The sequence below is a fragment of the Rhineura floridana genome, chromosome 5 (assembly GCF_030035675.1).
Source record: "Rhineura floridana isolate rRhiFlo1 chromosome 5, rRhiFlo1.hap2, whole genome shotgun sequence".
Lineage (NCBI taxonomy): Eukaryota > Metazoa > Chordata > Lepidosauria > Squamata > Rhineuridae > Rhineura > Rhineura floridana.
Window position 1 is genome coordinate 97270358 of NC_084484.1, and position 25549 is coordinate 97295906.

Consider the following 25549-nt stretch of genomic DNA (forward strand, 5'->3'; position numbering starts at 1 on the left):
TTTATCTAATTGGTGTAACATGGATTCTCATCCGGTAGTCTGTTCTTCCTTATTAGCTGTTATTTCTAATCAGCATACTTGACTGTAGTACGTCATGACTGAAAATTTGATCCTTCGTAGCAGGGCTGGCTCCCTTGGGCATCAGCTTGCCCTAGCCCCCCGGTGTGTGGGTGTGTGTGTGTGTGCGTGTGCCCCCCCACAGCCCCCCTACCTGTCTCATTTTGTTGAGCAGAGTTCTTCCTCAGGAGCACTTCCTCTTGAACAATCAACAACATAGTGTCTGAACACTAGGGGGCTCAATTAAAAAAAAAGTCTTGTGTACCTGGAAGTCTTCCTTTAGGGGAAATAGGGAATCAGCCAACACCCCAGGTCTTGTACACCAGGCCATAGATATCCTGCCCCTCCCCCTTTTTACTTTACTTATAGGGCAGCTGCAAATTGTAGTGCCAGCGAGATCTCAGCCACCCAACCATCTTAATTTGCCCAGAAATATTGTATACAGGCTTGTGCCCAGCAGCACCCTTGTCTTCCACCCCTTTCCTTGTGATTGGTCCCTTCCCACTTTTCTTCCCAGGCATGGCTAGGTGCAACCTACTTCTGAGCCACCATAGGATACAAACAATGTTCAAAGGTTTGAAGCCCTTCAGTGCACTGAGTCCTGCTGAATCACAGTTCAATCTTTTTAGCACTAGAAGACTACTACTAGTTTCATGGAGTAGGGAAGGAGGAAGAGCATTTAAAATTTTATGGATATATTGACAGTATGTCAATTTACTGTGCATCTTAGGCTTCTCCATGTCATTCTCACAGTTTGTATGAGTCTAGAAAGATCTCGACTTCATTACCAATACTTCTGAACTTGTTGCTTATGAAGAAAACTCATATACAGCTATATACAAAATAGCTATATTATATATGCAACTTCTATTTTTATAGCTCCTGTCATGAAGAACCCCAGACTAGTTTTTGCTATAGTCTTTTAGTTTGGCTTTATTAATAATTATCCAATGAGTTGTTATTAGTTGTAGTTGCATCCCACCCTTCAGCAGCATTTTAGCCCCACAAGAATCCTGTAAGGCATATTAAGAGGATGACTTCTCAAGGCTACTCAGCAGAACTTCATAGCTGAACAGAGATATGAACTTGGGTTTCCCCACACAAGCCCATCTCCACTACCTGCTGCAAAAGAACAGTTCATTTATGCTGAGTGACCACCATGTACAATTTTTTTAACAAATTTAATATTACAATGGAAAGTGGTGAAGTTAGACTCATAACTTTGGGAACAATCTACAGGGAAATGCTGTACAATCCCCAGGGAAATGAATGAATGTGATGTGACAGCAATGCTGTGGTGCTCAGTCATGTCAGAATAACTCCAGGGAATATAGGAATCTGCCTTATAACCAAGTTAGACCATTGGTTTGTATAGCTCAGTGTTGTCTACACTAACTGGCTGCAGCTCTAAGGTGTCAGCCAGGAGTCTTTCACAGCCCTATTTGGAGATGCCAGGGATCGAACCTGGGATCATTTGCATGCAACATGTATGCTGTACCACTGAGATCCAGCTCTCACCTGATCATTATAAATTAGTAGTTCTTCCTGCAATATCAAATGGGCCATTTATTCTAGGCCTCCTCAAAGCAATTTTGATGGGAAAGCCACTTAATCCTAGACCTGTACTGCTGGTATGCATGTGAGGCTTGTTCCATGCTCAATTTGCTAACTAAACTTGGACAACACAAAAATTTGGTAAGACTAAGAAAATGTGTATGTTCATGTAAAAATAGGCATTAGCTGGTACTGCTATAAGACCAATTATGTGTCATTCCTGCACTCTTATCTTACACTCACTGTTCATTCACTGAACAGCTTCCTTCTTTGGCACATTATTATTTATAGAAATTCATTCTGTAGAATGATATCTTGCTATTCAACACTTCTTCGGTTTATTGGGCTTCCCATTCTGCTCAACGGAGAAGCAGCTTCAGATACTGGTTGTGTTCACAGTTATGGATCTATCCTGTCCACTGATGTGAATCCTTCAGGTTTGCACCTTCATGGTTTGCGCATCAAGTTAAACCAAACTATGGCTTAGTGGACCTGCACAAGCATGTGGGCTCTGGGAGAAAAGCTCATAGCCTCTTTGTTCCTCCTAGGTCTTTTTTGGCTTAGCATGTTGGCTGAACTGGGAGCTCATTATTGAGCTTTCTCCTCACTAACCTCAAGCTATAACCACTAGAATTAGAAGCAACTTAGAGTGATGCTTGGCAACTCATGAGTTATGCATGGCAGTAGGCATTCTGTTCCACCCACAGCTAAGATTTTCATGCCTCAAGTGTGTATTTAGGGATGTACCAATATGCTTATGTCCTTGTTTGTGAAAAACTTGCCCTCAATTTCCCTGACTGGGCATTGCTTCTCCTGAGCCCCTTGGGTGAGGTTGTCTCAAATGTCCACTGTCAGCTGCTTAATGAGCCATAGATTGGTCTCTTCCAGTCAACTAATGGAAATTCTCTCCCACATACCACTGTGCCTTCAGGTTGGAATAGAAGCATAAAGTGGCCCAGGTCCTCACACAGCTACATCGGTCTCACTGTCAGTTCACTGTAATATTGCTGCCTCTTTTTTCAGATCTCATTCCTTTGCTGGCTGTAATCTAAATTTCTTGACAGTTCACAATTCTGTGTTATTTTCATTTAGTGATCACATACCGTTAAAGCAACCACAGGCCAACTTAACTGTCAAGATGTGCCTTGTCTTAGGAAAGTTTCCCATCGTTATAGAAAAAAGAAATGCTGACATTTTTTTCTGCATCAATTCATCCTCTGTCAAAGTACCGAAAATACAGATTTAAAAAACAAAATGTGTTGCAAGTGATGAACTTGGGTGGTTCTGTCAGCTGTTGTGGTTGTTATGTGCCTTCAAGTCAATTACGACTTATGGCAACCCTATGAATCAGCAACCTCCAATAGCATCTATCGTGAACCACCCTGTTCAGATGTTGTAAGTTCAGGTCTGTGGCTTCCTTTATGGAAGCAATCTATCTCTTGTTTGGCCTTTCTCTTTTTCTACTCTCAGCATTATTGTCTTTTCTAGTGAATCATGTCTTCTCATTATGTGTCCGAAGTATGATAATCTCAGTTTCATCATATTAGCTACTTGTGTTAGTTCTCGTTTAATTTATTCTAACACCCAATTATTTGTCTTTTTCGCAATCCATGGTATGCGCAAAGCTCTCCTCCAACACCACATTTAAAATGGGTTGATTTTTCTCTTATCTGCTTTTTTCATTGTCCAACTTTCACATCCATACATAGAGACTGGGAACACCATGGTCTGAATGATCCTGACTTTAGTGTTCAGTGATACATCTTTGCATTTGAGGACCTTTTCTAGTTCTCTCATAGCTGCCCTTCCCATTCCTAGTCTTCTTCTGATTTCTTGACTATTGTCTCCATTTTGGTTAATGACTGTGCCAAGGTATTGATAATCCTTGACAAGTTCAGTGTTCTCATCAACTTTAAAGTTATATAAATCTTCTGTTGTCTTACTTTAGTCTTCTTGATGTTCAGCTGTAGTCCTGCTTTTGTGCTTTCCTCTTTAACTTTCATCAGCATTTGTTTCAAATTGTTACTGATTTCTGCTAAGAGTTTGGTATCATCTGCTTATTTTAAAATTATTGATATTTCTCCCTCCAATTTTCACACCTCCTTCATCTTGGTCCATTCCCGCTTTCCATATGATATGTTCTGAGTATAGATTAAACAGGTAGGGTGATAAAATACACCCCTGTCTCACACCCTTTCCAATTGGGAACCAATCAGTTTCTCCATATTCTGTCCTTACAGTAGCCTCTTGTCTAGAGTATAGGTTGCGCATCAGGACAAGCAGATGCTGTGGCACCCCCATTTCTTTTAAAGCATTCCATACTTTTTTGTGATATACAGAGTCAAAGGCTTTGATGTAATCTATAAAGCACAGGGTGATTTCCTTCTGAAATTCCTTGGTCCATTCCATTATCCAACATAGGTTTGCGATATGATCTCTGGTGCCTCTTCCCTTTCTAAATCCAGCTTGGACGTCTGGCATTTCTTGCTCCATATATGGTAAGGGCCTTTGTTGAGTATTACTTTACTTGCATGGGATATTAAGGCAATAGTTCGATACTGGATTCCCTGGGAACCCCTTTCTTTGGAATTGGAATGTATATTGAACGCTTCCAGTCTGTGGGCCATTGTTTCGTTTTCCATATTTCTTGATAATTTTTTGTAAAAATGTGGACAGATTCAGTCTCAGTAGTCTCAGTCTATTGGTATGCCATCTGTTCCTGGTGATTTGTTTCTTCCAAGTATTTTAAGAGCAGCTTTCACCTCACATTCTAAAATTTCTGGTTCTTCACCATACTGTTCCTCCATGAATGAATCTGTCATCCTCCATGAATGAATCTTGCATCTCTTTTATAGAGTTCTTCAGTGTATTGCTTCCATCTTCCTTTTATTTCATCCCAGTCAGTCAGTGTGTTTCCCTGTTGATTATTCAACATCCCTACCCTTGGTTTAAATTTCCCTTTAATTTCTCTAATCTTTTGGAATAGTGCTCTTGTTCTACCCTTTTTGTTGTCCTCTTCTATTTCTATACAATAACTATTTTAATAGTTTTCTTTGTCCCTATGTACTAGTCGCTGTATTGTTGATTTAGGGTTCTAACCATGTTTCTATCTCCTTTTGCTTTTGCTTTCCTTCTCTCTTTAACTATTTTAAAAGTTTCATCAGTCATCCATTGAGGTCTTTCTCTCTTTTTAACTAGAGGTATTGTCTTTTTGCATTCTTCCCTGATAATGTCTCTGACTTCACTCCATAGTTCTTCTGGTTCTCAGTCAACTAAGTTTAAAGCCTCAAATCTCTTCCTTATTTGAACTTTATATTCTTCTGGGATGTTATTTAAATTGTATTTTGGCATTATGACTGTTTTGTTGTTCTTCTTTAGCTTTACTCTGATTTTCGATATGACCAGTTCATGATCTGTACAGCAGTCTGCTCTTGGTCTTGTTTTTGCAGAAAGTATGGAACTTCTCCATTTTCTGCTACCAATTATGTAATCAATTTGATTCCTATATTGACCATGTGGTGATGTCCACTGTGATGTTCCTATATTAATGTATATATGGTAAGTGTTGTTGTTTTAGAAGATACATGGTAAGTGGAGTGAAAGAGGAGGGGGAGTGAATGGGCAGTAGAATGCGAGATGATTGGCTGAGTGTTTAAAATGGCTGAATGTATAAAAGGAAGAGTGAGAGTGGAATCTGGGGGGGAGAAGAGAACTGAGTGGGTTGTTTGGTGTGGTTTAGAGAGTTGTTTGCCAGGAGGGAGGTGGAGTTCGGATTAGTATTGAGTAAAACCATATGCTTATGTGCCTTAAGAAGAAATCTTGTTAATCTTGTTAGCTTTGTTATCTGTAATAAATACTTAATTTGGTTTACCAAAGGCCTGATCCTTGGCTGGGGTTTCACAGACCAGAAGGGAGGGTAAGGTAATGACCAAGGCTGAAGGGGAACTGTAACAAATGGTGGCAGCGGTGAAGAGAATAACAATACCAGTATTCAGAGTCTCTGGGAATACTAGTATTGGGACGTTACTGATGGTTGCCTAGCAGGGGGATCTGTTGAGATCTGTGCTAGAGCGGATAGGTAAACCATAAGAGAGTGCGGTCCGGACTGGTGGAGTCCCTGGTGGTGCCTAGAGACAGGCAGTAACCATGAGCAGGTAGGAACCTGACAGGGAGAGCCAGGGAAGGACGCCTCACATGTGGTGTCAGTAGCGGTGGGATACGAACAACAGAGAATCCAGATACGAATACTAGAGAATCCCTAACAGTGGTGTGGCAAACAGAAATAACAAAACAGGATTACTTGTGAGAGTGACTGGCAAAGAGTGTGTGGCAAAGAGTGAGTGAACTCAAACACCATGGCTGAATATATAAAAATGAAAAGAGAGGAGCTGGTGGAGAAGTGCATAACATTCAATTTACCTCACGAGGGTAAAGGGGTAGATGAATTGAGGGTAGCACTTATAGGATTTGCAACTGCCCAGCAAAAACAACCTGTCAGGGAAGAGACCCCAGAAGGATATTTAAGCAATCCCGCTTATATAGAGTACTTGAGAGAGAAGTTAAGATGGGAGGCTGAGGAAAAAGACAAGCAGAGGGAGATGGAAGCTGAGAGATTGAGGATGGAAGCTGAGAGATTGAGGATGGAAGCTGAGGAAAAAGACAAGCAGAGGAGTTGGAAGCTGAGAGATTGAGGATGGAAGGTGCAGAGAAGGAAAAACAGAGGGAGTTGGAAATTGAGAGAATGAGATTGGGGTTTGAGGAGAGGGAGAAGCAACGAGCATTGGATGCTGAATTACAAGTAGAAAAGTTAAAATTTGATAGAGAGAAATTTCACTCTGAGGAGACAAGGAAAGAGAGAGATGGAGCAAAAATAAAAATTACTCCAAAGGACTTTGCTGTCTATGAGCCTGGTCAAGATCCTCAAATTTACCTCAGCACCTTTGAAAAAGCAGCTCAGTTTTAATGGACTTAGTAGAAATGGATAAATTGACATGTTTACTTAGAGAAAAATCGACAGATACATTTCTTAAGGAATGGAAGCCTCTCTTAGACTTTTTGTTGAAAGATCAAAATAAAATGATGATATTGGGATTTGACGATTAATTAAGACAGCCTATGGAGAAAAGGGATTCTGTATGTATATATTAAGGGGCAGGTTTGACGTATATTGTATACTTATAGCTGATCTGCGACAAATCGGAAGTCAACTATTTTATTTTTTATTTTTTGTTGTGGTATTGTTATGTTTTTTTGACTTTGTTTTGTTTGTTTTTTGAAAAATTTGAATAAAAATTATTAATAAAAAAAAAAAAGCAGCTCAGTTGTGGGGGCTACCTGAAGATAAATACATGCAGTATTTATCAAACCTGATTAAAGGGGAATTGGCAGAGGTATACCAATATTTCCCCTCAGACAGGCCCGTCACCTATGCTGAATTCAAAGAAGCAGTGTTTAAAAGATTCAGACTGGGGCCTGATTATTTTAGAAAGCTTTTCAGAAACTGCCAGATACAGACAGGGAGATCTTTCGTGGAGCTGGGGGCAAAACTGATGGACATATTTGGGAAATGGCTGACAAGTGCAAAAGCTCAGTCTGTGGAGGAGGTGAAAAACCTCATGATATTGGATAAATTATACCATCAGTTACCACCAGAAATAAGGCTCCTGGTCAAAGACCGTTCCCCTACATCGGTGCAGGAGGCCGCAGAGATGGCGGATCACTTCGCCTCCAATAGAACTGGCTGGGTGGGGAAAACAACAAGAGATTTTAAACCCAGACCATATAACGCTGGCAGAAGGGATGTGGTACCACAGCGAGTGAGTCCTCCAGTAAAATCTGAAGGGCACAGGACACCCCCGAGTGGATCTGTGTACCCTAAAAGTGAGGAGAAATTATGCTACAAATATGGTAGACCGGGGCACCTACGTTTTCAATGTGAGGTTGCCAACCCCATTAGTAATCCTGCTCAGGCAAGGGCAGTGAAAACAGAGCCCAAGGCTTTAGAAACAGCGAAAAAGGTTCAGTTCTGCCAGATAAACTGGACAGAAGTAACAGACCTTGATTCAAGTCTGAGAGAGGAAGTGAGTGTACAAGGGGCAAATTATTGGGCATTGCTTGATACTGGTGCCGCTCAGACATTACTGAGGCCAGATTTAATAAAATCTGAGGTAATATTACCTCAGGAAACTGTGACTATCCAAGGAGTGAGGGGTCAACCAGAAAGTTTGCCTGTGGCCCTGGTGGATATGACTTGGAGAGGCCGAGAGGGCCGATATAAAGTAGGCATTAATGCCCAGCAACAAGAACCAGTAATACTGGGAAGGGATGTAATGGGCGCCCAAGGAAAGATCTATGTAGTGACCAGACAGCAACTTGGCAGAGAAAAAGAAGCCATATTAAGGGGGGCTGAAACGAACAGGGTGGAATCTGTTAACCAGCCTCAGGTCACCATAGCAACCACTAGCAGGCCTGCTGAAGAAGACAAACTGTATCAAGTGGTCTCTGGGGAAGAAGCAGAGCAATTCAGGGAAGAGCTGCATAAATATATAAGTTTGAAGCAGATAAAGGAACAAGCCCTGACCCAACAGATTCCTTTCACTGACAAACTGAGGAATCAAGTTGTGTGTGAGAATGGGATTTTATATAGACTGTGGATGCCCGCTGAGAGAAAGGATGAATGTGAACCAGTGAAGCAACTGATAGTACCTAGCAAATACAGAACCAGATTGCTGGAGGTAGCCCACGATGTCCCATGTGCAGGACATCTGGGAATAAAAAAGACCAAGAGGAGATTGGCTGCACACTATTATTGGCCAAACATCTCCAAAGATGTAAAACAACATTGTCTAGCTTGTGGCATATGCCAAAAGGTGGGAAAAAGTGGAGTAAAGACTAAGGCACCCTTAAAGCCCCTTCCTATAATTGGACAACCCTTTTATAGAGTGGGAATAGATTTGGTGGGCCCTTTTTCCAAACCCACAAGGCATGGCAAGAAATATCTATTGGTGGTGGTGGATTTTGCCACCAGGTACCCAGACACAGAAGCACTAAGATCCGTGGAAGCCCCTGTAGTGGCAGAGGCTTTATTAAAAATCTTTATGAGGCTGGGTTTCCCTCATGAAGTGCTGACGGATCAAGGCAGTGTATTCATAGGAGAAGTGATGCAATGTATGTGGAAATGTTGTGGTCTAAAACATCTAAAGACCACTACTTACCATCCTGCCACTAATGGGTTAACAGAGAGATTCAATGGCGTTTTGAAGGGCATGATCAGAAGCTATGTTCAAGATCCACCCACAAGACTGAGATGAACGTTTGGGATGCTTCTTATTTGCATACAGAGAAGTCCCTCAGGAGTCAACAGGCTTCTCACCCTTTGAACTCATGTTCACTAGAAAAGTGAGGGGACCTTTGGAACTATTAAAAAATTCATGGGAAGGAACCCTGGGAGAGTACAAAACATCTGTAGTAGATTTTGTATTGGAATTCCGCAATAAATTAACATCAGTGATGGAGATGGTGAAAAAGAATTTGAGTCAAGCACAGGAGAAGCAACGTTACTGGTATGACAGAACAGCCAGGGAACGTGTGTATGATGTGGGAGATATGGTTATGGCGTTCATACCCAGGAAACATGACAAATTACAGGCTAACTGGGAAGGACCATATACCATCAGAGAAAGGCTTGACACAGTGACGTATGTAATCACCACAGATCAATTAAACAAAAGCAAAGTGGTTCATGTAAATATGTTGAAGCCTTACCATACCAGGGATGCATAGGTGTTGCAAGTTACCTTATTCCCTGAGGGAAGTGGGCCTGAACTTCCAGATTTGGTACAGGAAAGCAAAGACAAAGGAGGGGTAGATCAAGTGGAATGATCAGAGGAGGTGAAGGAGGAAGTAAAAGAAGAGATTCTGAGAGTTTTGAAAACCTATAGGAATCTCTTTAGCAACAAACCTGGCCGAACCAGTATAGTTATACATTCCATTGATACTGGAGATCATGCCCCAATCAGATCTGTTCCGTACCGTGTGAATGGGAAAGTTTTGAATGAGATCAAAAAGGAGGTGGAAGAGATGCTGGAATCCATCAGTCCCTGGGCCTCAAGTATTGTCCTGGTTCCGAAAAAAGATGGAACGACAAGGTTTTGCATTGATTATCGGCTAATCAATAAAATTACTGTCCCAGATGCGTATCCTATGCCTAGGGTAGGCGCAATGTTAGAGTTATTGGGGGCAGCAACCATTATCTCTACACTAGATCTCTGTAAAGGATTTTGGCAAATGGAACTAGACGAACAATCCAGAGCCAAAACTGCCTTCAGTACACCAGATGGGTTATATGAGTTTGTGACCTTACCCATGGGACTAAGGAACTCACCAAGTTCATTTCAGAGGCTAATCAATACTGTGTTGCGAGGCATGTCAGATTTTGCAGTGGCCTATATCGATGACGTGGCCATTTTTAGCAAGTCGGTGCCTGAGCATGTCCAACACCTGACAACAGTATTGGAGGCCTTAAGAAAAGCAGGCCTCACAATAAAAGCTAAGAAATGCCAGTTTGGACTAAAGGAAGTAATCTATTTAGGACATAAGGTGGGGAGTGGGAAAATCACCCCCTTTTGGAGCAAGGTGGAGGCAATACAAGCGTGGCCTATCCCCTTAACCAAAAAACAAGTGAGGGCATTTCTGGGTGTGGCTGGATTTTATAGGAAGTTTGTGAGAAATTTTGGGGAAATAGCAACCCCCTTGCATGAATTAACAAAGAAGAAGTGTTCTGAGCGTGTGGTATGGACGGATGAATGTCAGAAGGCTTTTGATCTACTGAAGCAAGCCTTGTGCCAAGGACCCATATTAATAGTACCAGACTATGAGAAACCATTCATCGTGGCTACAGATGCATCGGACCTGGCGCTGGGAGTCGTCTTGCTACAGGAGAGAGAAGGCACCAGACATCCAGTGGCATACCTGAGTCGCAAGCTGACGCCGAGGGAGAAAAACTATTCGTCGGTCCAGAAGGAGTGCCTAGCGGTCGTGTGGGGACTGAACAAGTTGCGCCCATACGTGTGGGGACGAAGATTCACAGTGACTACGGATCATCGGGCCTTGTTATGGTTGCAGACTATGAAAAACCATAACACTATGCTGCAGAGGTGGTCCTGGGCCCTACAGGACTATCAAGTGGACTTCCAGTTCATAAAAGGCAAGGACAATGTACTGGCCGATGGACTTTCCAGGCAAGTGGCTGGGACTGCAGTGACGTGACCAGACAGAGGAACAAAGAAAGACATTTTCCCCATAGAGACTTTTATTTGTTAACGCGACGTATAAATCCTGGAACAGGAATAATACTCTGCTGTTGTTTAAGGGGGGGGAAATGTGATGTTCCTATATTAATGTATATATGGTAAGTGTTGTTGTTTTAGAAGATACATGGTAAGTGGAGTGAAAGAGGAGGGGGAGTGACTGGGCAGTAGAATGCGAGATGATTGGCTGAGTGTTTAAAATGGCTGAATGTATAAAAGGAAGAGTGAGAGTGGAATCTGGGGGGGAGAAGAGAACTGAGTAGGTTGCTTGGTGGGGTTTAGAGAGTTGTTTGCCAGGAGGGAGGTGGAGTTCAGATTAGTATTGAGTAAAACCATATGCTTATGTGCCTTAAGAAGAAATCTTGTTAATCTTGTTAGCTTTGTTATCTGTAATAAATACTTAATTTGGTTTACCAAAGGCCTGATCCTTGGCTGGGGTTTCACAGACCAGAAGGGAGGGTAAGGTAATGACCAAGGCTGAAGGGGAACTGTAACAAATGGTGGCAGCGGTGAAGAGAATAACAATACCAGTATTCAGAGTCTCTGGGAATACTAGTATTGGGACGTTACTGATGGTTGCCTAGCAGGGGGATCTGTTGAGATCTGTGCTAGAGCGGATAGGTAAACCATAAGAGAGTGCGGTCCGGACTGGTGGAGTCCCTGGTGGTGCCTAGAGACAGGCAGTAACCACGAGCAGGTAGGAACCTGACAGGGAGAGCCAGGGAAGGACGCATCACATCCACGTGCACAGTTATCTCTTTGGTTGCTCAAAAAATGTGTTTGTGAGAAACAGATTATTGGCTTCACAGAATTCAATGTCTTTCTCCTGCTTCATTTCTATCTCCTAAGCCCCATTTCCCCACAATTCCTAGTTCTTCTCTGTTCCCTGCCTTTGCATTCCAGTCCCCCATGATTATCATCATATCTTGTTTTGGTGTGTGATCAACTTCTTCCTGTACTTCTGTGTTAAATCTCTCGAATTCCTCTTCTTCTGTGTTTGCCATTGGAGTGTAGACTTGGATGATGGTTATGTTAATAGGTTTCCTGTTAAATCTCACTGATATCACTCGCTCAGACCTTGCGTTATAGTTCTTAATAGTTTTTGCTATATCACTTCTCACTATTAAAGCAAACTTGTTTCTTCTTAATTTTTCATTTCCTGCATAAAATATTTTGTAGTTGCCCGATTGGAAATGTCCCATTCCAGTCCATTTTAATTCACTCACGCCAAGTATTGTAATGTTGATACGCTCCATTTCTTGCTTGACAATTTCTAACTTTCCCTGGTTAATGCTTCTCACATTCCATGTTCCTATTGTGTGCATCGTACAACTCCGGACTCTCCTTTCGCATCTGTGCGCATCAGCCTCTGTGCTTCCTTTCGGCTTTGACCCAGCTGCATCAGTAGTCACAGCACTACTCGTAGTCCTTTGTTCTTCCCCAGTAGCTCATTGAGTGCCTTCTGACCTGGGGGTCTCATCTTCCAGCACTATCTCGTGTTGCATTTTGGATACTCTATTCATAGGGTTTTCGTGGTAAGAGGTATTCAGAGGTGGTTTACCATTGCCTTCCTCTGAGTTTGGATGCATCTTAGTCTGGTGTCTCAGCTTTGACCATTCTGCCTTGGGTGCCCCTGCTAGAAGTCTAGCCTCTTGGTCTAGACTCCTGATGGCATTGCTGTCAGCTTCTTCAACACTCTCAAACCCCCTCACCACATTAAGGTGTGCATCTTGGAGAGGGCTGCCAGCTGTTAGAAATTAATAAAGGTGTAGTTTGTACAGATTTGTTAGGTGCAAAGAAGAAGGAACTGCAGAAGTGAACTAGATGTCCAGAACAGGAGACATAGGGATGTGTTTAAGGATGTCTAATAAAGCATATTGTTGGGGCTATTAGCTTTACATAGGTGTGCATACTTCATAAATATTTATTAATTTGAAAACTTTTATCCCTGCTCTCCAGCCAAAAAGACTTCTAGAACAGTTTATATAAAATTAATAACAAACAAGACAATCCCTGACCATAGACATTGCAAATGGCCAGCAGAATAATATTATACCATGAGAAATCCTGAGCAGTCCTCCCAAGAATAAAAAGCTATGCTAAAACCGAGTGTCACAAATAATTTTTTGTTTGGTAGGCATAAGGCCTTGGATAAATGTGACCTAATCTGGAAGAAATTCATAGAACTTTTCTTATAAACTGTAGATGTGATTATGACAGGCACACAGGCTTTGGGATGTGAAGCTGCCAACAGCTCCCTTCCACCCCTCTGCATTTTCTTCTCATACCCCTTTTCCTCCTTTCTGTATATGGATTTGGGTTAAGGCTATGGGACAATGATAGGGCAGTTTGGAATGGGAAGAGAAGTCACTGCTCTGTTGTTATGTTGTACATTACAACAACAACCCCAGTTAATTTGCAGAAAGGAAAAATAGGAAGGAAGGGAGCAGGGGCAGCTGAGATGTCTAACTATGCCTCTTTCTCTGGGCTGTTTTAAGAGACATGGAGGGAGGAAAAGATAAATGTTGGCAAATGGAGGAGGGGGAAGAGGGCTGCTAGTGTAGACTTCTAGTGTAAGATTGATTATAACACACTTTGAGACCGCTTATCACAAAGTATGTGTGACATTTTCACTGATTCCTTCCAGTACAGTGCAGAGGGATCAGTTATTAAAAGCTAGTTTTTATTTAAAAAAATCCCAACTACCTTGAGGGTACTTTTTTTCTCCCAGCCATCTTTTCTGCAGATATTACAGTTATTTTATTTATGTTCCATTAAGCAGCCAGATAATGTGGGTTGAAATTAATTACTCTCATATAAATGTTGCCAGAAGCATCTTAACTTTTGTTTTAAATATTTAATTCCTCCTCGATTTTTCCCCTCACCTCTGAAGAATGTAGTGCCATACCACTACATTTTAATCCTTTCCTAATTTGTTCCTCAGCTCCAGCCAGAATTCTGACATTCAGTGGCACGGTAACAACCCCATGGATGAAGGATATCATCCTCCCTTGTAAGGCTGTTGGGGACCCTGCTCCTACAGTCAAATGGATGAAAGAAAGGTAACCAGCAACTATGTGTGCATCTTGAATAAGGAAGAAAAAGAGAGTGGTGGTGGTGGTCTACTCACAATTCTATCTGAACCTAACCCTATACTAACTCTATATGTCTATATCTGAACCACACCCTAACTGTTTCTGTCATTCAGCCCTATCAATCCCTATCTCCTGTCAAACCCTATCACCAGGGCCAGCACCAGAGGGCAGCCAGGTTGGGCCCTGGCCAGGGGCCCCTGCAGCCCAGAGGGGTGGGAGAGTGGCACTCTCATTCCATGATCCACAGCAGCATCGGGTCCTGCAACCCGACCCTGTTGTGGACCATGAAGAGGGATCTCCCAGACATCTCCCCCAATACAGACAGCATGGGCTTCAGTAAGCCCACCCACCTGCCCCACCTACCTCTCCAATCAGTGTGAATGCTGTGTGCACATGCCCGCCATCACCCAAGATGTTGGCGGGGACTTCCCTAAGGGGCTGACATCCCTGCCACCATCTTGGCTGATGGCAGGCATGCACGCTATGCACGCATGGCATTTATACAACATGAGAGTTAGGTGGGGCGCACTGGTGGGCTTATTAGCCTGCACTGCCAGTATGAAGGGGTATTGGGCTATGGGGCCATGGGCCTGGGGCATGACTGGCACCGCCCCTGCCTATCACTCTCCAGAACTGTTCCCTAACCAGCTCAAAACTAGTACCCTATCAGAATCCTCAAGTTTGTTTGTTTGTTTGTTTGTTTAATATCCCATCCTTCCTTCCAGAATGAACCCAGGGCGGCAAACAAAAACACAAAAAGCACTTTAAAACATCTTAAGAACAAAAGACTTTAAAACTTATTAAAACAAAACATATTAAAAACAAAATATCTTTAAAAAACAACTTTAAAAACATCTTAAAAACCAGTTCCATCACAGACACTGACTTGGATATGGTCTCTACTTAAAAGGCTTGTTGAAAGAGGAAGGTCTTAAATAGGCGCCAAAAAGATAACAGAGATGGGTTGGGGGGGGCCCTGCAATTTCCATGCAGTTCCAGCAAATGTAAAAGAAAAAAGGGGTCCTTTTTCTTTCCTTCCTCCTGAAATAGTGTAGGATGTATAATGGAAGAGAGAGGAGAGCCTGCTTACACCCTTTCTTACCCAACTGCTACCTACCTACCCTGCAGAGTAGGCCAGTCCCAAACTATCCAGTAATCGCTGCTGCCACCACCCTCCCTCTCTGTGCCTACAGGTTCCACACAGGAGGGTGGTCTGAAGCTCTTAGGCCAATTCAGTAGGGCCTCTGAGGTAGCCTCTTGTTCCCATAGCCCTCCCTGAGGGAAAAGGAACTTGCTAACCTCTGCCAAGATTCCTTTCAGTTTAGAAGGGGAGCAGATTCTGCCCCAGCTCTCTGTGTCCCCTAGAGATCAGAGCAGCTTTGTTTTCTCTGTCAATCCCTGTCCTACACCTCTGTAGCATGAACCACATGGTAGAGGCTTGTAGGGGGTTCACAAGACTCTGTGAGTGGGCAACAGTACACACAGACCCAATTGTCAAATTACAGAAATTTATTCAGGAAGGAAGAGGACAAATGGACAAAGCAGAATATTGGAAATAAATGGAGTTCTTTAGCTCAAATCTGTCGACCCTTGTCTGGCTTCGGGTCTCCTCATGAGTAACACAGCTTGATGGTCAGTTGCCGGCTCTTTGATGGTTGATGAGGGACCCATGATGGAATGGAATGGACCCTGATGTGAGGGGCAAAGAAACACGTTTCACCAATCCCTTTTTAAGGGCCTGCAACCCATCTTGTCTTTGAGTGGCAGCTGTCACCTGAAAGCCAATCAAGTCCCACCTCATGTCCCTCACATAGCCCTTTCACACCTTGGGGGATCTGGAGGGTGGGGAAAGATGGTAGACATCTCCTGGTATAGACGAAGATGGATATTGCTCGTGAAAATTGTCAGTGGGATTTCTCCATCTTCCTGCCAGACATTCTAATCTTTAACCTGTGGGTTTGGAGACTTGGTGGGAGTTACATGCTGGACTGGTTAGACAAAAGGGAGGGGCAGGAGAATAAGCCTTTTCTTCACAAGAGGGTTATTAACCTCATAGCATGAATTCCTCTAAACCTAGCTCCCCCTCTGCCAGTATGCTTACTAAAAGCTATCAGTGGCTGAGCAAGCTAGTTCCTTCTCTTCCTCTGTTCTCCCATCTTCCTTTTTTGTTTGGGGTGAGAGCGGGGAGAGTTTGTGTTATCAATGTTTTTTGCAGAATTTCATCTTCAGGGTAGTCTCCTTCATTGCAGGTGCCTTACAACTGAGCACCAGAAGATGTTCAAATGCCTTTCATGGATTTTCTCAACCTCTGGAACATGGGTAGCCAACATGATGCTATCCAGATGTTGGGACTACAATTCCCATCATCTCTGACCATTGGCATGCTGGCTGGAGCTGATGGGAATGGCACCACATTTGCTAACCCTGCTATAGAACTAAGAGACCTTCATGCTTGGCAATTGTTTTTCCTATGCTTGTATAAATTTCCCCAGTCCTCAGTAATGTTGGTTGTGACCTCTTTAATGTATGAATTTTGTTTCCTGTGAGGTAGTAACGGGACACCTAGTCTAGTGATGATTGACGGGCGACGAAGCATCTTTACTAATGGCAGCTTTGTCATCCGTACTGTGAAAGCGGAGGATTCGGGATATTACAGCTGTGTAGCCACTAACAACTGGGGATCAGATGAGATTATTTTGAATTTGCAGGTGCAAGGTAAGATAACAAAATTCCTTTTTCATTATGACTATTTGTGAGCTTAGAATTAATTATTTTTCAATAACTCTTCTTATGTTAATGACAATACTCCAGATTATCTGAAGTTTTCAGAGTTGCTTAAATTCCAAAGCACCCTAACTAATCAAAGCTTATGAAGTTGGCTGTTACTTGTAACTAGCACTGATTATCAACTTTCTGATGATTTCAATGACATCACCAAAATGTTGTGGTGCACCAGTGTACAGTTTTATGTAAAGTACTAAATGAACATTGTTTTCTCCATTTCTTGGAAGATGGTTGTACAGGATTATAGTTATAGGAAAGTCGAAGGCATAGTTAAGGTTAAGAAATGACAGATACAATTATATAGTATTTACATATCCAAGAAAAAAAGAACTTGTCTGCTGAGTCTTAGCTGAAGATGTCAAATTAACAGACACATGACAGATTTGATTTTCTTCCCCCCAGCCCAAAACCATTATTTAATGAATGTCTTTATGAATAGTTTGAAGTCATGAATAATCATCTGATTTTCCATTCCATTTTTAACTACTTGCATCTAGTTCCACCAGACCAGCCTAGACTTACTGTGTCTAAAACCACGTCTTCCTCAATCACTCTTTCCTGGATACCCGGAGATAATGGTGGAAGCTCTATTCGAGGTAACAGAATACAAGTCCATCTCAATGCCAATGTTTTATTGCAAAGAAGTGATTCACACGTTCTAGCTTGGTATCTAGTAATGTGTCATGGTACCTCTGGGTAAGAGAAAGCAGAAGTAGGTTATCTAGGCTGCCTGCCTAATAGTGACGTTTGGAGATAATGTTGTTCCATATAAATCAGGGATGTTAGTTTTTTGGATGTGTGGAACGTTGTGCATTGAGTACTGTGTAATATGTCACATGACCAAATTACTGGCATCTCTGCGTCATATAGAACACCATTATCCCAATACTTAGTTACTAGACAGGTGGTGGCCCCCTGTCTGCATTCAACTTGGGCACTCCAGCTATATTGGTCATGTTTTAGTCCCATTTACATATACAAGACAAGATAGTAATGCCCAGCTTAAGTCCCATTTATTTCAATGAGACTAAAGTATGACTAACATCATCTGGATCTGACCTATTAAAAACAAGCATTGATTTTGCTCAATGACTCAGATGTAAAAGGAAGTGAGTTTGTATCTGGAGTTAAAATAATTATGATAGGCCCTGACTAAACAAACAAATGGAGTGGTTCTCTTTTCAGAGGTTTGGTAATCAGTTCTTCAAAGAACATCCACAAAATCAAGTCGAAATTGTACTCTCTGATTTTGTGAAGCTGTCAGCTACATTGCCATGCAAGGAAGAGAGATGGGTGAGCTCCCCATGGCTCACATTAGGTTGGCTCGGAAATAAGCCAAAGTACTTCCCAAAAATCACTGAGGATGTAGGTCAGCTTATTTGAAAGTTGGCTTTCAAAGCACCCATCCAGACAGCCCCAAAGCTGCCAGCTGAGAATTGATGCAGACCTTCACAATCATGTTCTGCAAATGACAGCTCTACAGTCAAGGAGACAGCCTGCTGGCAGGACTTCTCCTCAGCTTTAGAGCTGTCATTTGTAGCCCAAAATCATGGGTGCTTGTAAGCACCCACAATTTCAGGTTGCAAAAGGCAGCCAACCTGGCTAGCCACCCAGGGGAGTTCTAGCAAGAACTCCTCTGAGCTGCATTGGGCTTTTTTTCAGCTAGCAAGCTCTAAAAACCAGCCAGCCCAATGCACCAAGGAAAGTAAAAATGCTGCACTTCCCAAAGCCTTGGCTATGGTGGGGAGCGCATTCATGCCCCAAGGGTCCTCTGAAAGTGTGGGTTTTTCCACGCAGTTAAGCTTTTTAATGAATGCAGCCTTTCGAACATGTCCGATGCAATCAAAAGGAGTGATGTCATGGCTATTCAACCTAGAGAAAAATTCCTAGCGTAGCCCCACCATGCCTCTCCTAGTCTCTGGGAAGATAATGATCCTTTGCACCAGAGATAAGGAGTGCTCAGCATTCTTGATCTGACTGCAGAGGAGATCCTCTCAGCCAGGAAAGTCACCATGCTGGTTTTTAAATCCAAGATGCAGAAGAATTCTGAGATTCCTAATACTCACCTCTAATGTAGAGACAGCCCTTCATTCATTTATCTCCTCAAACCTAGTGAGTATCTGCTCTAATACTGGTATCTTTGCATCTTTGTCAGGTTATATACTGCAGTACTCGGAGGACAACAGTGAACAGTGGGGTAGTTTTCCTATTAGCCCTAGTGAACGTTCATACCGTTTGGAGATGCTTAAATGTGGAACCTGGTACAAATTCACACTGACTGCTCAGAATGGTGTAGGACCAGGACGCATCAGCGAAATCATAGAAGCCAAAACACTTGGGAAAGGTACTTGAAATTATACCATGTCTGTATTCTAAAACAAGTGATATTTGCATGATCTATTTAGATGCTAGTGTAGATTCATAGTCACTTCCTACCTATGTTACATAGCATGTAGTGCTGCAGAGGAATTGGTTTTGTAGTATATTATGGTCTGACACATTCTGTTTCCTTGATCACTCTTGAAGTCTTGTTACTGTTTGATAATTTGCCACGTTGAGGGTCCCCCATCTCTGGGTTAGACTCTTCCATTAACACAAAGTTATGAAAATGAAGGCAATTTCCAGGAATCCCTGATAACATTTTTGAATCATTGCTCTTATGAAACATCTTCATTTTTGTATAATAGTACTAAATGTATTCTTAATCCTCATCAAGACTATGAGAAAACTGTAGAACACCGAGTATGGATTCTAATGCAATATATATCACAAAAGCTGCATAAAACAGCAGGGAGAAAGATGATAAATGGAAACAAAACACACTAAAAAATTAGTATTAATATAAACTTAGTCCTTTACTGGCCTCTAAGTTCTATTCAAAACTTTTGATCTTTGTTGTTGGCCAAACCTAGTGAAAATCATAAAGATATGAATTCAGGCAGAATACATGAGAATAAAAGGATTTCATGATGCTTATTGGAATGCTTACTTGACTGCATCCTACTGGTGCCCTTCCATAAGCAGCACTCTGATTGCTTTAGCATAGAGAAACCCCAGCGCATACTAGATTTAATTAGAGTAAGTTGTTGAGCCAGCATGTCACCTGTAGCTCACCAAGTGAGTGGGAGATGATGTCAAACAGCAGAGGGTTTGGGTAAGCAATTGAACTGGGACCAGTTCCTGGTTTCCACCTCCAGCCTCTTTTCATGTGTACAAACAAAAAAAGATGATGAATGACTCCTAGTTGTGAAAAAATTCAAGAATGTAAGTATGCCTCATCGGCTTGAGCAACTTGCTAGAGTCTGTTGCACACTTGAATTATGTGTACCACATAGACTGGGCTCTGTGCATCCACCTCAGCTTCTCCTCAACAGATATTGCAGCACCCACCTCTGCATGGTCCATTTCTGCAGACTTTGGCAAATATGGAAGTCCTAGCACATTCATGATTAGAGATAATATAAGGTCAACATTTAAGAAATAGAAGAAGTAAAAACTCTTGGCTACAGGAGCTCACTGTAGTTTACTCCTCTGATCTAACAGGATTTCTTGGGTTGCCTAAGCATGGTATGTCAAATGCAGAGCTTGGAAAAGTTACTTTTTTAAACTACAACTCCCATCAGCCCCAGCCAGCATGGCCACTGGATTGGGCTGATGGGAGTTATAGTTCAAAAAAGTAACTTTTCCAAGCTCTGGTCAAATGTGTTTATGTTTCCAAAGACACAGATCTGCCATACAAGCAACTTTGGGGCTTCCGATGTAAGAATCAAAGCATTTCTGTTACACCAGAATATATAGCCTTGCTAAAAGCCCACATACAGACCACAACAGTAATATACAGCAGCCATGATTTATTTACATAGACTCAATTATCACTTACTTCCTTGCCGCAGTATTATTCAAGCAATGGATTGCAATCCACAACTGATTCACATTGCAGCCAAAGCTCAATCAGATAAACAGTGGTGCCAACATTTTCTTGATTTGCTAAGTAAGGCATTTGCTTGCAGCAAACAACTGAAGAGTTGTGCACCCCAACATCTTCTGCAGTTTTTCAAGAGATGCTGAGGCACATCTATGGGACTGGGTATGGTAGCTGATTCTGGAACTATTGTACAGTCTATGAGATATTCCCAACATCCTTTCCTGTGTCATAAGGACACTGGGGAACATTTCTGGCACTGCACACTTACTCCAATTCGGGAGTATGCAAGTGGTGCAGCTCTGAATTTTACAAAACAACATATAGAGCCACCCTTTATCTATCATCCATCATCCTCGTCCCATCCCGTCTTCCCACCATGAAATCTGAGGTGACATGGAAAAAGAAAGAAAAAGAAGAAAAACTGATAGAAAAAGAATGGAAGGAAGAGGTAGAGAGAGCTGATTTTTAATCATGTACAAGGGGGGAGGGAATTAAAAGAATCCCATCTTGCAAGTTAGAGGTGCATCTCCCATTTGAGAAATTTTGAAATCTCTTTGTTTTGCTATCCATTTATTATAACTCTTTATATTTCAATATGTACTTTCTTGTAGAACCTCAGTTTTCAAAGGAACAAGAACTCTTTGCCAGTATTAACACCACTCGAGTAAGGTTGAACCTTATTGGCTGGAACGATGGTGGTTGTCCAATCACTTCCTTTACTCTGGAATACAGGCCATTTGGGACCACAGTATGGACAACAGCTCAGAGAACATCTCTTACTAAATCATATATAGTGTACGATCTTCAGGAGGCAACCTGGTATGAGCTACAGATGAGGGTTTGTAACAGTGCCGGCTGTGCTGAGAAACAGGCCAAATTTGCGACACTCAACTATGATGGGAGTAAGTGCATTCATTTAATTTCTGTCTAATGAAGAACTATCATAAAAAAATTAATTTCACATAATGTAGTCTGCCATTTAATTTTGTGCGCTGCAATATGGCATCTATACTAACCAGATGATAAAACGGTAAAGATGTTTACAGTCTGAAATTCCATCTGTCACGTGGAAAAAAAGTCACAAAGAGCTGTTCAAATTTATAGCAGCCTTCCCTGATAGATATGCTTTTCAGTGAAGCTTTACAGCTTGATTTGGTGCAATGCTCCAGTATAGAAAGATGATGCTTCCCATTCAGTTCGCATCTATCACTCTATTAGCAAAACAAATCTGAGCACTTCATATTAACAATTGTTCTGACTGGGGTCCTCCTCAGCCTTATTCATTCTGGCACCAAGGATGGTCGTTATTAGGAATCATATCTAGCACTGCTTTTGAAAGTAGAGAAAAATAGTGGGTTGGAGAATGGTAGTGGCTGACTATAGCCCTGTGCTAAAGCTACTCCTTGCTTCTCTTTTCTCAGGTGCTTTTAACTCTCAAAAGCATCTAGAGGATCCAGAATGTATTTGTCTTCCCACCACCACAGTCCTTCCACCATGTTGAAAACCAGCCCCTAAATATCAATGACAGAACTTTGTGCTTGGCTTAATCTGCCCAGGATTATATATTTTCAGTATCAATTTATGGCTTGAGGCAGGCTTAGTTTTTACATGATTTTCTGTTTAAAACTGAACATGTTTCGAAGACATCCCTAGTTATAGCTGTGTACAACAGATGTCCTTTGTATTTACTAGTTGGGGTCAGAAATTTGTCACTCAGTTTGTGTGCACCCCAAAACCCAAGCCTAAGTGCTTTCTTATAAATGCCCTAAGACAGGTGAAGAACATTTGGCCCTCCAGATGTTGCTGAACTATATCTCTCATCAACCCCAGCCAGCATGGCCAATAGTCAAGGCTGATAGGAGTTGTAGTTCCCTAGTCCTGCCCTAAGATATAAGAGAGATTGTTGGTATTGGAATTTCAACTGGAGGCAAGAGGTGGAGAGGCTGTAGCAAATTATGTCCCCAGAGCAATGTTACCTGGCCCCTATCAATCTTGCCACAGTTTATTCCAAGATATAGTGAAATGTTTGCGCGTAGTTTCACTCATAATGAAAACCAAAGTGTGTTGAGTTGTATGAGAGAGAGAACACTTTAATATTATGTCTCTACTTGCAAATTAGGGTATAATGTCACAGCTATGGCTGAGTGTGCATACTCCATGACTGTAAATCTATTGCTGCTACATGTCACCAAAGTATTAGGGAGCATCACCACGCATGAGAGAGACAATTTGTCCATTCTCTGGAAACTAGAGTAACCTATGATGGGTGGCCCTGGAATTCTCCCGATAGTTTGGGGTGGGGAATGAAAATTCTTCAAAAATATATAATAATATTTTTCTGAGAAATTTTGGCCCGGTTCTAGTGGTATATGTATGCAGCGGTATATATATGCGGAAGAGTATCTTCATGCAAACAACTGCAGATTATTCAATCTCATTTGCACCATAATCCATATTGCCAATTTGTCTGCATCATACCCTGCTGCAAAAGATCAAAGGCCCATCTAGTCCAGCAGTTTGTTCTCACAGTGGCCAGCCATATGCCTATGGGGAGCCCACAAGTCAGGACGTGAGAACAACAGCACTCTCCCACTCATGATCCCCAGCAACTGGTATTCAGAGGCATACTTCTGCTGATTCTGGAGCCATTGATAGCCTTTTCCTGCATTATTTTGTCTACTTCCCTTTTAAAGCTGTCCAGGTTGGCAGCAGCCATCTCTGCCTCTCATGGTAGTATAGTTTAACTGTGTGCTGAGTGAAAAAGTACTTCTTCTGTCCTAAATCTTCCACCATGTGCTTTTATTGGATGACCCCAGGTTCTAGTATTATGGGAGGAGAAAAACTCATCTCTATCTACTTTCTACACACCATGCATCATGTCATATACCTGTCATTCATGTCTCCCCCTTACACTCCTTTTTTTCTAGAGTAAAAATCCCTAAATATTCTACAAACCCTCCAGGCTGAGTACAACCTGTGGTGGTCAACAGGCCAGTCCATAGCAGCATGGCTGGAATTCACACGGACAGACTGCAAACTGCCGCTGCCTCCGGCTCAGACTGTAAAGACCATGTGTTGTATCCAATGTTGCTGTTCTGCTTGTGCAACAGACTTCTGCTTGTGCAACAGACTTCTGCTTGTGCAACGGATCTTCGCCTTCTCCTCCTGCACCTTCAAAACCTGCTGCAGGGGGGTTATTTATTTATTTATTTATTGTATTTATATACCGCCTCATAGCCAAAGCTCTCTGGGTGGTTTACAGTACCTAAAAACAATAAAAACACATATACAAATTTAAAACACATCTTTTAAAAACAATTTAAAACACAATTTAAACATTTATTTATTTATTTATTTATTTGTTTCATTTTTAAACCGCCCATAGCGAGTTTAAAACAATTTAAAACAATTTAAGAACACATGCCAAAATGCCTGGGAGAAAAGGAAAGTCTTGACCTGGCGCCGAAAAGATAACAGTGATGGCGCCAGGCACACCTCGTCAAGATCATCATTCCATAATTTGGGGGCCACCACTGAGAAGGCCCTCTCCCTTGTTGCCACCCTCCGAGCTTCCCTTGGAGTAGGCACCCAGAGGAGGGCCTTAGATGTTGAGCATAGTGTACGGGTTGGTTCGTATCGGGAGAGGCGTTCCATCAGGTATTGTGGTCCCAAGCCATGTAAGGCTTTATAGGTTAAAACCAGCACCTTGAATTGAGCTCAGAAACATACAGGCAGCCAATGCAAGCGGGCCAGAATCGGTTTTATATGTTTGGACCGTCCGGGCCCTGTTACCAATCTGGCCGCTGCATTTTGCACAAGTTGCAGTTTCCGAACCATCTTCAAAGGCAGCCCCATGTAGAGTGCATTGCAGTAATCTAACTTGGAGGTTACCAGAGCATGGACAACTGAAGCCAGGTTATCCCTGTCCAGATAGGGGCACAGCTGGGCCAGCAACCGAAGTTGGTAGAAGGCACTCCATGCCACTGAGGCTACCTGAGCCTCAAGTGACAGAGATGGTTCTAGGAGAACCCCCAAGCTACGAACCTGCTCCTTCAGGGGGAGTGCAACCCCATCCAGGACAGGTTGGACATTCACCATCCAGTCAGAAGAACCACCCACTAACAGCATCTCAGTCTTGTCTGGATTGAGCCTCAGTTTATTAGCCCTCATCCAGTCCATTGTCGCAGCCAGGCACCGGTTCAGCACATTGACAGCCTCACCTGAAGAAGATGAAAAGGAGAAATAGAGCTGCATGTCATCAGCGTACTGATGGCAACATACTCCAAAGCTCCGGATGACCGCACCAAACAGTTTCATGTAGATGTTGAACAGCATGGGGGACAGAACTGACCCCTGCGGAACCCCATACTTGAGTCCAGGGTGCCGAGCAGTGTTCCCAAGCACCACCTTCTGGAGGCGACCTGCCAAGTAGGAGCGGAACCACCGCAATGGAGTACCTCCCACTCCCAACTCAGCCAGTCTCCCCAGAAGGATACCATGGTAGATGGTATCGAAAGCCGCTGAATGATCAAGGAGAATCAACAGAGTCACACTCCCCCTGTCTCTCTCCCGACAGAGGTCATCATATAGGGCGACCAAGGCTGTTTCCGTACCGAAACCAGGCCTGAAAACCGACTGAAATGGATCCAGATAATCGGTCTCATCCAAGAGTGTCTGGAGCTGGCCCACAACCACTCGTTCCAGGACCTTGCCTAGGAATGGAACATTTGCTACCGGCCTATAGTTATTAAGATTTTCTCGGTCCCGGGAGGGCCTCTTCTGGAGTGGTCTCACTACTGCCTCTTTCAGGCAGCCAGGGACCACCC

At 42.6% G+C, this 25549-nt stretch overlaps 1 protein-coding gene across 1 annotated transcript in view; it reads left to right on the forward strand.

The window, feature by feature from the left end:
- Positions 1-25549, forward strand: part of DSCAM (DS cell adhesion molecule) — a 602142-nt gene that overhangs the window by 495408 nt on the left and 81185 nt on the right. Inside the window, exons 22-26 of the mRNA XM_061627614.1 lie at positions 13864-13981; positions 16566-16729; positions 17296-17394; positions 18954-19142; positions 21335-21625. Of these exons, the coding sequence (XP_061483598.1) occupies positions 13864-13981; positions 16566-16729; positions 17296-17394; positions 18954-19142; positions 21335-21625 (861 nt within the window). The remainder of the gene's footprint in view (positions 1-13863; positions 13982-16565; positions 16730-17295; positions 17395-18953; positions 19143-21334; positions 21626-25549) is intronic.